The 13191-nt window shown below is 50.5% G+C and overlaps 1 protein-coding gene across 6 annotated transcripts in view; it reads left to right on the top strand.

Annotated features, from left to right (window-relative positions):
- LOC117056544 (cytoplasmic phosphatidylinositol transfer protein 1-like) overlaps positions 1-13191 on the top strand; it is a 54325-nt gene that overhangs the window by 28184 nt on the left and 12950 nt on the right. For all 6 annotated transcript variants that reach the window (XM_033167015.1, XM_033167014.1, XM_033167019.1 and 3 more), the window contains 2 exons: positions 1282-1430; positions 13077-13165. In XM_033167015.1, the coding sequence (XP_033022906.1) occupies positions 1282-1430; positions 13077-13165 (238 nt within the window). The remainder of the gene's footprint in view (positions 1-1281; positions 1431-13076; positions 13166-13191) is intronic.

Consider the following 13191-nt stretch of genomic DNA (forward strand, 5'->3'; position numbering starts at 1 on the left):
GATGAGCGCCGCAACCCCACGAGTCGCCCGCGACTGGACCTAATGGTCAGGGGTCCCTTTACCTATATATGTATATCTATGCATGAATTGAAAGCTCAATGTTCGGAAGAAAAGGTTTCATCTACCCTTGACCCCGATGAGCTATTCTTCTTACTGCAAGGAGCAGGAAAATAATAGATGTGTACATACATACTTTTTTACTGCATGCTTTTAGATAAAGTTGGGAGTGTGAGCTTGCAAAGATTTTGCCAGATGATTGAGTGGGTGGGTGTTAGGTACTTAGCATCTCATTTCCTACATGTTTCGTTCTTGTGGTAAAACTCCAGATAAGATTTCTTGGTTCAGTTGAAGAGGCTTGTGGGGGCACAGAGGTGGAATTTGTAAAAAAAAATAGAACATTTGCTAGGTTTGGGATCATACCCAGATGAAAGCAGTTTTAAAAGACAAATTAACAGGGAAGCATCTTGCAAAAAACCCTAAACCCCATAAAACTGTTTAGAGCTATTTAAAAAAAAGTCCCCCCAAAAGAAGGAAAGCTTTAAAAATAGTGTGGTATTTTATAGCATAATCCTATACATATTTACTTAGAAGTCTAATTAACATAACCACCCCACCCATCTTTCCCTCCCCACCCTTTCCTTCACAACTTAACATTTTATGTATCACTAATGTCTCACAACAAATGAAACTGAATTGTAGAAAACACAACTTGAAAAAAGAGATAACACATGTGTTTTTGTACAATCAGAAATCTCTCTCTCTCTCTCTCTCTCTCTATATATATATATATGAGAAGAAGAAGTAAGTCTTATTGATTTACTCCCAGGTAAAATGATTTCAGCTTAGAGTGGTCAAACATTCTTGGTATATTGTCCCGGTAACTCGTCTGATAACTCTCTAGTGTAGGCCATTATTCACATAGTGTATTATAGATTTTGGACAGAAGGGGAAGTTAGGAAGCTTAGAGAAGGGCAGACTGTATATTGAACTTATGGGTTCCTCCAAGTTTGGTGTCCCCTTCCCTTTTGTGTGCAGAGGAGGCCATTTTGGCCATTTAAGGAATAGCACTTACATCCACACATTGGAAATAATGGGAATGCCGCTGTGTTGAGTCTCAGATCTCAACAGGCCAGTCCGGCTTTAGGCAAGGCAGAGTTTGTATGACTGAGAGAATGGCAGGCAGAGGGGCTCTCAGTGTTCCCCACTCAGGGCCCCCTCCACTTGGCTTCTTGAGCTGTGCACACTATCACAAGATGACAGTCTTTTGTAATTCCTTAACAGTACCGTGTTGGGCAGCTGTACACCATCAGCAAGCACAGCCACCAAGAGAGCGACAAAGGGGAAGGTGTCGAAGTGGTGAAGAATGAGCCCCACGAAGACCCTGTCCACGGCCGTGGCCAGTTCACCGAAAAACGGGTGCACCTCTCCAGGTGAGAAGCCAGCCAGTGGCTTGTGTTATTATCTTTGTGTGTGTGGTTTTGGGATGGGTTTTTATTTTATTTTAAGAAATCCTGATCTGAGATTATTATCTCCCATCGTTCCACCCGAGGAGAAACACAACCAGAACCAAACAATATTTTTTTAAGCGCTCTAAAAAGCACTATACATTTAAACCACTCTGATGCCACTTTGTACTGTCATAGCTTCCCTCAAAGCACCTTGGGAACTATTGTTTGTTAAGAGTTGCTGAGAGTTGTCAGGAGACCCCTCAGACAGCTAGAATTCTCAAGACTTCCCTAGGAAGAGGAATTGCCTGCTAAACCACTCTAGGCAGGGAATAGGGGTCTCCTAACAGCTCTAATTATGGTGCTGGAGGAGACTCTTGAGAGTCCCATGGACTGCAAGAAGATCAAACCTATCCATTCTCAAAGAAATCAGCCCTGAGTGCTCACTAGAAGGACAGATCCTGAAGTTGAGGCTCCAGTACTTTGGCCACCTCATGAGAAGAGAAGACTCCCTAGAAAAGACCCAAGATGGAGGGCACAAGGAGAAGGGGATGACAGAGGATGAGATGGTTGGACAGTGTTCTCGAAGCTACTAACATGGGTTTGGCCAAACTGCGAGAGGCGGTGGAGGATAGGCGTGCCTGGCGTGCTCTGGTCCATGGGGTCACGAAGAGTCGGACACAACTGAACGACTGAACAACAACAACAACTCTAAAGCTCCTGGATTCTTTAGGGGAAAGCCGTGACTGTTTAAAAGTAGTACAATACTGCTTTACACGTATCATGCAGTTGGGGCCCCTGTAGTATTATGGTTCTAAAAAAGAGAGGAAAAAAATAACACAGTGCTTTAAATGCGTGGTACGGATGTGGCCAAGCTTTTTCATTTTGCACAATGAAAGCTGAAGATCTGGGAATTGTGGTTCTTCTGGGAGGGGAGCTCTCCCATCCCATGTGGATGCCCATGCTCAGATTAAAGGTCAGTGTCCTTTTAGCCAGTGGGGTATGAGTTTGCACATGCAAAACACATGATCTGCCACTGAGCTTTATCATCCCCCCCCTCCACCCACCAGCTGTACCTTGCTGATTCAGTGTTTTGCTGTTCTCCCCATTTGTTCTTCGCTTTCCAATTAACTTGTCATGGATTCTGACAATTACTCAAGACTGGGTTTTGTTTGAAAACCGCTGGAGACAAAAGGCATAGCCCTCCCCCTCCCCTTGTTCACTTCTGACACCTACGGAGCTGTCTCTGCTTGGCTTGACCCCGTTCCTCACAAAGGTGCTCTCTGCAATGCAGGCATACCTGTCAATGGAGTGGGGCACGTTAGTGTATGCACACAGCTGAGTGTGAAGGACTTCCTAGACCCTAAGATCTGGCAGAGAGGCCCTTCTCTGTGTCATGACTGGATGTGGAGGTGGCTCGGCTGACAGGGACAAAAGGAAGGGCCTTCTCAGTGACCGCCCCAAATGTTGTGATTCTTTGCCTCGGTGACCTTCCCTCTTTTTAGGCTTTGTTAGATGGCAAAAATTTATGCATACCTACAGTAGCTAGAATCTCGGCTCTGGGATTGAATGTGGCCCTTCAGACTGCTCTGTCTGGCCCTTGGGACATTCCCCAAGCCACACCCTTCACTGGCTGCCCTTCTTGAGTGTTTCTTTTCTACCTGAAATGTGTCCTTAAACTGTGATAACACCTCTAGCTTCCTGGAGGTACAGAAAACTTGGGCTTTGTGCAGTTAGAATGTAGCCAGCTGTACAAAGGTAAGAATCACATTAATTGCTTCACCTAGTTTTGCCTCTGGCTCCACCCACCACTGGCACATGCCCCCCAGAAGATTCCCGATAAGGGGGTGTGGCCCTCAGGCTGAGAAAGCTTTCCCATCCCTGTTATATATACCAAAAGGGTGAGAAGCGTATCTGTCACGGCAACCTTGCCTTTGGTGTTGCGGTGGGATAACAGCCGGCTCGTTTCTCGCTTTTGAAAGCATTTTATTGTCCTTACTAATTACAGAGCTATAATTCACGTCTACACTCCATTAAAACAAACATCCTAACTGCTATCTTCCGTTACGCGCCTTTTCCAACACAATAACCCCTTGGTGCTCCGGAAGTGACGCGTGAATCTCTTCTTCCCGCTTTTGCTCCCCTCCCCCTGTTTATTACTGACATCAGCACTCCCCCTTTCTTCTGGCGATACCTCTAAGAGATTGCTGTCATCATCGTCGGACGTATCTGTTGAGCTTAATGGGCCCGGTTCTCGATACCTCGCCCCCTCCCCCTGCCTGTCTGTTTTGCTGCTTTCCCTCACTGATCCTCCTCCCACACTCCTCTCCCGATCCAGGCTTGTCTCCGTGACATCCACTCCCTCCTCCAAGCCCCCTTCCTCCCCGGAGTCGCTGGACTCAAGCGGATGGTGTATGATCGTGCTAACATTCTCCACTTCCCCGTTCCCATGCTGCCACTGTTCCGTGCGCGGTGGAGTGACAAACCCCAGGAAGTCTGTGTCCTCATTTTCATCCGACTCAAACACTGTCTTCCACTGTTCCGTCGTAAAGGGTGCGAATGACACTACCTCGTCCACCTCCTCCTCTGACCAGTCTGGATGGGGTTCCTCTGCCTCCTCCCCTCCTCTGGACCCTTGGTCCCCCATGCCCTCCTCCTGATGTCCCTGCCAACATTCATACCCCGGTGGGGCTGGCTTTTGTGGGTATAACGCATGGAATTCAGCCTTGAGGTATTCCTCCTGAATATTATCATGGCGCATCCATGTGTTGTTCTCGGGGTCCTCCCCTTCCCAGGCTACCAAGTATTCCACCTGCCCCTCCCTCCACCGGGAATCGAGGATCTCAGTGGCCTCATTGCCTGCCCCCACTTCCTCCACTGAAGGCCCTGTTGTCACCCCCCCTTCCCCTTGATAAGGGTGCCCTTCCCTGTATGGTGTTAACAGCGCTCTGTGAAACACGGGGTGAATTCTCATGTCCTCAGGCAACCTCAGCTTGAAGGCTACGGGATTGACCTGGCCCACTACCTGGAAGGGTCCCAAACGTCTGTGCTCTAACTTCCTGCACCTGCTTCTGGTGGGCAGCCCCCTGGAGGACAACCACACCCTGTCCCCCACCCTGATGGCCTCCCCCTCCCTCCGATGCTGATCCGAAGCCCTCTTATAGGCTTCTTTGGCCCTGTCCAGCGTGCTCTTGAGTTGCTCGTGCAGTTGGAGCATCTCCTCCGCAAAATTTTCTGCCGCTGGCACACTCGGGCCCCGATCCTCTCCCCTCGGGAACGACTTCGGATGTCCTCCATAGTTCGCAAGAAAGGGTGTCATCCCTGTGGAAACATTAACTGAGTTATTATAGGCAAATTCCGCTAAAGCTAGGAACTTTGGCCAGTCCGTCTGTCGTCGGCTAACGTAGCAACGTAGGTACTGCTGCAGTATAGCATTGGCCCTCTCTGCCTGTCCATTCGTTTGCGGGTGCCTGGCCGTCGACAAGTTGAGTTCCACACCCAAGAGCTCCATGAGCTTGCGCCAGAACCGCGACGTAAATTGGCGGCCTCTGTCGCTCACGACCCTCGATGGTACTCCATGCAGCTTGAAAACGTTGTCTACAAACAACCTGGCTGTCTCCTCTGCCGACACCGCCCTGGGACAAGCCACAAAATGGCACATCTTGGTGAGCATGTCCACTACGATTAACACTGCCGTCTTGCCCTTCGACGCCGGCAGATCTGTCAGGAAGTCAATGGACACCATCTCCCATGGCCTCCCCGGGGTGGGCATGGGATGCAACAGTCCGGCAGGGGGTCTATTGTCACTTTTGACCCGTTGACACAAATCACAAGCTTGCACGTAGCCTTGACGTCCTCCTGCACCCCTGGCCACCAGAAATCCCTGGTGACCAACTGCAAGGTCTTTTGCTGTCCCGGGTGCCCTGCCGAAGGGCTATCGTGCAGTTGCTTGAGAACCTTAGCCCTCAAGTGATCGCCCGGAACATATAATGCTCCCTTGTAGAACAACAGTTCATCCTTGGCTACGAAGCCGTCTTCCACCCCTGTACCTTGTTGAAGGTCTTTGAATTTCTGCTGCGCAAACGCATCTTCCCTAGTTAGACGTCGTATGAGAGACTCTTGATCCCTGGCTCCAGCGCACTGCCATCGGCTGGGTGGCATCACATGTCTCTCCTCCGGCACTCCCTCGTCCTCTAGGTACTGCGGCTTGCGAGACAAGGCGTCCGCCCTCGCATTCTTGTCCCCCGGGACATAATGGATCCTGAAATCAAAGTCGGCAAAAAATTCCGCCCATCTGAGCTGTCTCTGGTTGAGCACTCTGGCTGTTCTCCAGTACTCCAGATTCTTGTGATCCGTGTAGATCTGGATCTGATGGCGGGCTCCGATAAGGAAATGCCTCCATTTTTTGAGCGCCGCTACAATGGCCAACAGCTCCTTATCCCAGATGGTGTAGTTGCGTTCCGATTTGCTGAGTTTTCTTGAGAAAAACGCACAAGGTCTCCAGTCGCCTGCTGCATCCTGTTGCAGCAGTACCGCTCCTACCGCCCTGTCCGACGCATCAGTTTCCATGCGTATGGGCCGCTCCGCGTCGAGGTGCAGCAGCTGTTCCTCTGAGGCGAATACCTTGCGTAACTGCTCAAACGCCTCCTGCGCCTCTGGAGTCCACTGAAACTTCTTCTTAGTACTCAACGTGTCGGTTATTGGGCTAGTGAGCTGCGCAAAATTCCTGATGAACTTGCGGTAGAAATTGCTGAACCCAATGAAGCGTTGTACATCTTTTCTGGTCTTGGGTGTTTTCCAATCCAACACTGCCTTTACCTTCTCCCCGTCCATTGCCAGACCTTTGTCCGACACCCTGTACCCCAGAAAGTCCACTTGCCGCACATGAAATTGGCATTTCTCCAGCTTCGCATACAGTTGATGCTGTTTCAACTTCTGCAACACCTGTCTCACATGCTGCTCATGCTGCTTCTCATTTTCCGAATAAACCAAGATATCGTCCAAGAAACATACACAGCTCCGGTACAACAAGGGACCCAGCACATGGTGCATAAAGGCTTGAAAGGTGTGTGAGCCCGCCTGGAGGCCAAAAGGCATCACTGTATATTCGTAGGTGCCAAACGGGGTAAACATAGCTGTTTTCCACTCATCTCCTTCTCTGATCCTTATGAGGTTGTAAGCTCCTCGTAAGTCCAACTTCGTGAAAATCTTCCCCTTACGCACTGCCGCCAACAAGTCGTCGATCCTGGGCATCGGAAAGGCGGTCGGTTTCGTTCGCGAGTTTAAGATCCTGTAGTCGCAAATAAGGCGTTTTTGTGCCGTATTTTTCTTGTCCACGAAAAAAATCGGACTTCCTCCCACCGCTTTGGATTCTCGAATGAATCCCCTTTCCAAGTTCAGTGTGAGGAATTCCTTCAGCTCCTGCAACTCCTGCTCCGACATAGAATACAACTTTCCTGCAGGCAACTTTGCCCCCGGCAGCAACTCAATTTGACAATCATACGGCCTATGGGGGGGCAGTCTGTTGGCTTCCTTTTCACTGAACACTTCCTTGAAATCTTCATACTGTGGTGGAATTCCCCTGGAGTCTTCCAACCGTACCGTGGCGTTCCTCCCCTCCGTCTCCGACGTTTCCACCTCCATCAGGCAATTCTCCGTGCAATGCGAAGATCCGAAGGTGAGCGACCTCTGGTGCCAGGCAACGACCGGATCGTGAAGATCTAACCAGCTCATGCCCAATATGATTGGCGCTCCGGACAGGTGTGTGACATTGAAAGCAATCACTTCCTGATGCCTCGAGACGCTCATCCTCATGGGCGGTGTCTGATGTCTCACTTGGCCCCCCAGCAGCTCTCTCCCATCAATTGTGGTCACCACCAGGGGAAAATCCAAAGGCAGTAAATGGATCTGGTGGGCCTTGGCGAAGCTTTCGGACATGAAAGAGGCTGAGCTGCCCGAATCTAGTAGAGCTTCTACCTCTAGGGGGTACCCGTTTGGCAATTCCAGCCGTACCATCAGCACAATTCCCGGCCTGGGCTCCCTTGGAGTCACTGCACTCGGCTGTTGTGGGGGGTTTACTTGCGTGCCGCCTGGTCGGTCTGCTCCTCTCTTTTTCCCAACCAGGCGTTTGGCGTCTCCCTGCTCCTGTGCTTCCCCACTCGCCTCCTGCCCCGCAGCCGCTGCCATCCCTTGCCACACTCGCTTCTGCGAACAATTACGGGCTAGGTGTCCCGTCCTGTCACACACAAAGCATTTGCGCGTCTCCTTCTCCCCCTTGCTTAGCAGCTCCCTGCGAGGTTTCTCTTTGAGGCTTTCTCTTGTGTCCCAACGACCGATTTCCATTGGCTCTTCGGGGGGCAGATGCTGCCTGTTTCCCTGAACCGGCTGAACACCCTGGGAAGGCCTCCTGTAAGCATGGAATGTCTTACTGCCCGGTACATTTCGCCCTTCCCATTCCCTTAGTTCCTGCCGAACCCCCACTTGCAGAGCCAGTTTGATATAAGCATCCGTATCCTTGGGTTTCGGTCCCCTGCTTATTTCATCCAAAATTTCCGGGTTCAGCCCCTGCTGAAAGAACGCTTCAGTTTGTGGGGCTAAAATCTCCCATCCCAGTCTATGACAGAGAAGGGTAAATTTAGCCACATAATCTCTCATTGTCCCTTTCCCTTGTCTGAGACTCATGAGTTCCTGCTTTGTTATCTCTTGATCAATGTCACTTGTGTAATGAGCCGCCATGGCATCCAAAAAATCCTGGAGATTCCCAAGCGCTGGGTTGTTACTTGCCAAAAGTGGGCGTACCCATTCTCTCGCTGACCCCGTCATGTGTGAAATAATAAAGGCTACCTTCTCAGCATCAGTCTCAAAGTCTCTCCCTCTCACCCTCAGGGCATAATCAACCTCAGTCCTGAACCCCAAATATCCCCTGGGGTCCCCATCAAACTTACTCACTGATGCCAGCTGTTGCCTCTGAGTCACCACTGCTGTGGCTCCTCTTCCACCGGTCTTGCGAGCCTCATCAAGCCTAATTTGAAGATCTCGTAAATCTTCCTCCAGTTTGGCAACTCGAAGCTCAGAACGCTTATTTATCTCTTCCAAATCATCAGCTCTGGCTTCTCCTTCCTGCCGAACTTTCAAAATTGCTTCCTTGGCTTGAATCTCCCAGCTGGCCCTCGCAGCTTTCAGCTTCTCTTCGACCCCTTCCATGTCTCCTTTCCAACAGTCCCACAGCAACGCAGTGGAGTTAGGATGTGTTGTCACGGCAACCTTGCCTTTGGTGTTGCGGTGGGATAACAGCCGGCTCGTTTCTCGCTTTTGAAAGCATTTTATTGTCCTTACTAATTACAGAGCTATAATTCACGTCTACACTCCATTAAAACAAACATCCTAACTGCTATCTTCCGTTACGCGCCTTTTCCAACACAATAACCCCTTGGTGCTCCGGAAGTGACGCGTGAATCTCTTCTTCCCGCTTTTGCTCCCCTCCCCCTGTTTATTACTGACATCAGCACTCCCCCTTTCTTCTGGCGATACCTCTAAGAGATTGCTGTCATCATCGTCGGACGTATCTGTTGAGATTAATGGGCCCGGTTCTCGATACCTCGCCCCCTCCCCCTGCCTGTCTGTTTTGCTGCTTTCCCTCACTGATCCTCCTCCCACGCTCCTCTCCCGATCCAGGCTTGTCTCCGTGACAGTATCCTTCTGTTTAAAAAGTCCACACTGTCCTGAAACATTTGCACTTTGCAAAAACTGGATGCTGGTCAGGGTTTCCTACAATGCATACACAAGGCAGAATAGAGGTGGGTGTGGGTGTGGGTGTGTGATCCTGTACCTTGCTTGCTCCCCCCCCCCAGAGATTGGAGCAGGGGTAGGCAATCTAAGGCCCGGGGGCAGGATACAGCCCAATCGCCTTCTCAATCCGGCTCGCGGACGGTCTGGGAATCAGCGTGTTTTTACATGAGTAGAATGTTAAAATGCATCTCTGTGTTATTTGTGGGGCCTGCCTGGTGTTTTTACATGAGTAGAATGTTTGTTTTTATTTAAAATGCATCTCTGGGTTATTTGTGGGGCATAGGAATTTGTTCATTTCCCCCCCCCCAAAAAAATATAGTCCGGCCCACCACATGGTCTGAGAGACGGTGGGCCAGCCCATGGCTGTAAAATGTTGCTGACCACTGGATTGCAGCATTGTCTAGTTGTCTGTCTTTGGCAGGTTGAAGGCACCATGTTGGGAAAAGGCTGCTCTGCCTCTCTATTTTCAGTGTATCTGAAAATATCTCTATTTTCAGTGTATCTGAAGAAGTGTGCATGCACACGAAAGCTCGTACCAAGAACTAACTTAGTTGGTCTCTAAGGTGCTACTGGAAGGAATTTTTTATTTTATTTTATTTTTCTCTATTTTGTAGACATTAATTCCAGAGAACTGGATAGAGCAGAGGAAAGTTTCACCAAGAGACAATAACAGTTAAATCTTGGCATTTGGTGAGACAAAGAAAAGCCATTAGAACGCAGAGAACCAGTTGAGCAGGAAATCTGATGATCTCCTGCCACTAAGAAATATAAATCCTTGTAAACTTTAACCACAAGGCCATGCTCCCACGTTTTGTTCTCAAACTGCTCCTCCATATGAGATTTTTGAAATATCCCCAGATGTTCTTGATTACAACTCCCATCATTCATAGCCAGCTTAGCTAATAGGGACCATGCGAGTTGTAGTTCACCAACATCTGGGGACCTATGGTTGAAGAACACTGACCTAGAGGAACCCAAGTTCACAGAATTTTTCAACTCCAACTCCCATCAGCACATCTCTAGTAACCTACAACATCTGTGTTCTGCCTCCACTGACAGAGGCAGTATGCCTCTGAATGCCAGTTGCTGGGACCTTCTGTATGCAAAACATGCCCTGTTACTAAGCTACAGCCTTTCCTTGGAATAATCCCCTTTCTCTGTAAATCTTGGTGGGAGAGTCCAGCTGACTTGGTGGTGGTAGTTGCTGCCTGTCGCTGTGACCCTGGTTCATATGTGAGCTCTACATAAAGCTTGCACATGGAAAGAAGCCTCTCTGTGACAGTAGCAGCCATGAGTTGTGGCAGCTGCTGTAGCCACCTGCAGAGAGCTGCCTTTCAGCCCTATCTCTCAGCCCATTGATGAGCCAGTTAGTGGAATGCTGGCTCCTTTGGCTGACTTCCAGTGATGTCTGGCTTAGAAACACCAGAGCAGAGTGGAATGAGGAAGTTACTGTGCTTTCCTATAATTTCCTTGTTCCTTTCTGCTACTGCTGCTAAACAAATCTCTGCCTTGTGTTGCTGGTGGTTATGCTGAACGTGACTGGAAGTGTGTGTGCCTGTGCATCTGCATGTGTGCAGTTTGCACAGGTGATGTTAGCATGGGGTAAGAACACAAGAAGCTGCCAGTGCCTTATACCAAGCCAAGTCCATCTAGCTCAGCATTGCCTACACTGACTGGCAGCAGCTCTGCAGGGTTTCTAGGCAGGAGACTTTCCTAGCTCTGCTTGGAGATGCCAGGGATTGAACCTGGGACCCTGTTGCATACAACACAGATACGCTGCCGCTGATGTTGCTGGACTGCAATAGCCATCACCCCAAACACTGGGGCTGGTGGGAGTTGTAGTCCAGCACCATGTTGCCTAACCCTTACCATTCGTCAAAACCAACAGCTGCTACAGACATCTTTCCAAGCAGAGGCTCTGGTCTGGCTCTCTGACATGCTCAGGATGGCAAAACATCTTGGCTTGCCCATGTACTTGGTCTTACAAATAGTTTCACTTGTCATTCCACCCACCCAGCTGAAAATAGGCAATGCTTATAAGCTTCAGCAAGGCTAAATCCCCTTGTTTCCAAATGATCCCGGCATAATGGATCAGGCAGGCAGCCCCTCCCTTTCTTTTCTTCCCCTTGCTTCCACACACTCATATGCACCTCCCTTACTGCAAGCTTCCCTCCTAGGCTGCCGAGACCCGTCCCCTTTTGCCCAACTGCCCATTGGCTCAGAACGTGTGTTTCAGAGACAGCTTTGGCTGCGTGGACTTGTCTCACTGCACCGCTGGGGAGCAAGCTGCTTACAGTAGCTGCTGCGGGAGCCATCCGTGCAAGAGGGGGCGGTATTTTTAGACAGCATTCTCACGATTCTCCTCTCGGGGGATGCTATTTATAGAGCGCAGAATCTAATCAAAGCAGTTGGGATGGAGGGGCCCTTGCCTTTTTCCACACCACAGTTTGGGTGCCACATCGCTTGATCCGTTTGCAGGAAAGCCTGTGAGATTTCAGCTGGTGCTCTAAACTGACGCAAGAGCCAGCCAGCATCTCCCCCACTGAGCCCTTCACGGCACAGTGAGAAAGGAACTCTCCTGTCTTCCCAGGGGCGGAGCAAGGGGGTGCGGTGGGGGCGGTCTGCCCTGGGTGCCACCCTGGGGGAGGGTGACACTCGGCACGACTCCCAAGCCTACAGCGAGCGACAGCCATGACAGACCTTCCGGGCCTCCGGCAAAGCTCTCCCCCTTTCCCCAGGCTCGCTGTAGGCTTGGGAGGCAGGGGGCACTGTTGCCCCGCCACCCGGTAAAAAGCCTCACTCCGCGACTTGCTTGCTTACCCGCTCGGCACTTTGCTTCCTTCCCACTCGGGCTGTGGGCGGAGGAGAGGGGCAGGAGGGGACACTTCTCTTGGGCCGCTGACGCCCCTCCCTGGCCTGCCCCTTGCTTCCACCCGCAGCCGGAGCAGGAAGGAACGAAGCAAAGCGCCAAGCAGGTAAGCAAGCAAGCTGCGAAGCAAGGCTTTTTACCGGGCAGCGGGGCAATGGCACCTCCCAAGCTGCCCAGTAAAAAGCCTTGCTCTGCAGCTCGCTTCGGTTTGCTGGCGGTGGCGCCAGCAACCCGCTACGTAGCGTGCATGCGCAGCGTCATTACATAGCGACACTGCGCATGCACGCTACGTAGCAATGCCTCGCCCCCAGGTGCACGTCGGCTTCCTACGCCTCTGTGTCTTCCCTCTCCCTTCACTGCCCCAGGTGCTACAAACTTGTGTCTGTGCTCAGCCATTCCTTCCAGCCACATGGAAGCATTTGGCTGTTGGGTGGGGAAGGGATTTTTAAGCCCAAGGGCCATATTTCCTTCTAGAGAACCTTCCAAGGGCCACATGTCAGCGGTGTGTGAGACCTGAGGCAAAAATTTGCAGAGCAATGGATGTAAATGTTACCTTGGTACAGTAGTTTCTACATACATGCCCACACCTCTCTCTGTCCCCTTTCCAGCTAAGCAACAGGCAATATCAGAGTACAAGGACTTATTCAAGCCAGACAAAAACACTGTTAGAATAAGTGGCCTGGGCCTTAACTGTCAGAGTCTGCAATGCAAAGTCCCTGGTGCTTTACAGTTTCTCTGCCTCGGTTTATCTTCTGTGCTTTCCGGGGTTTTGAACAGAGGTCTTTCCCTACCCTTAACAAGACGCTGGGGATTGAACCTGGGACTTTATGAATGCAAGGCAGATACTCTACCTCCTGAGCTACAGCACTTACACATCCCTTTTGGGTTTTAAAGACTTGCCTACTTGGGCTTAGACATGCCCATTTTAAGATTTCCTCTGCTTTCCCCTTTATGCTGTGCTGTCCCACCATTAGCAAGCTGCCTAGCTGGGCTCGTGCTGTGACGCCACGAATATTCTACATCACAGAGAAGGCCTGGAACTATTACCCGTACACAATCACAGGTAAGGAGAGCTCTTCTGAATCAGAC

The sequence above is a fragment of the Lacerta agilis genome, chromosome 13 (genome assembly GCF_009819535.1).
Source record: "Lacerta agilis isolate rLacAgi1 chromosome 13, rLacAgi1.pri, whole genome shotgun sequence".
Classification (NCBI taxonomy): Eukaryota; Metazoa; Chordata; class Lepidosauria; order Squamata; family Lacertidae; genus Lacerta; species Lacerta agilis.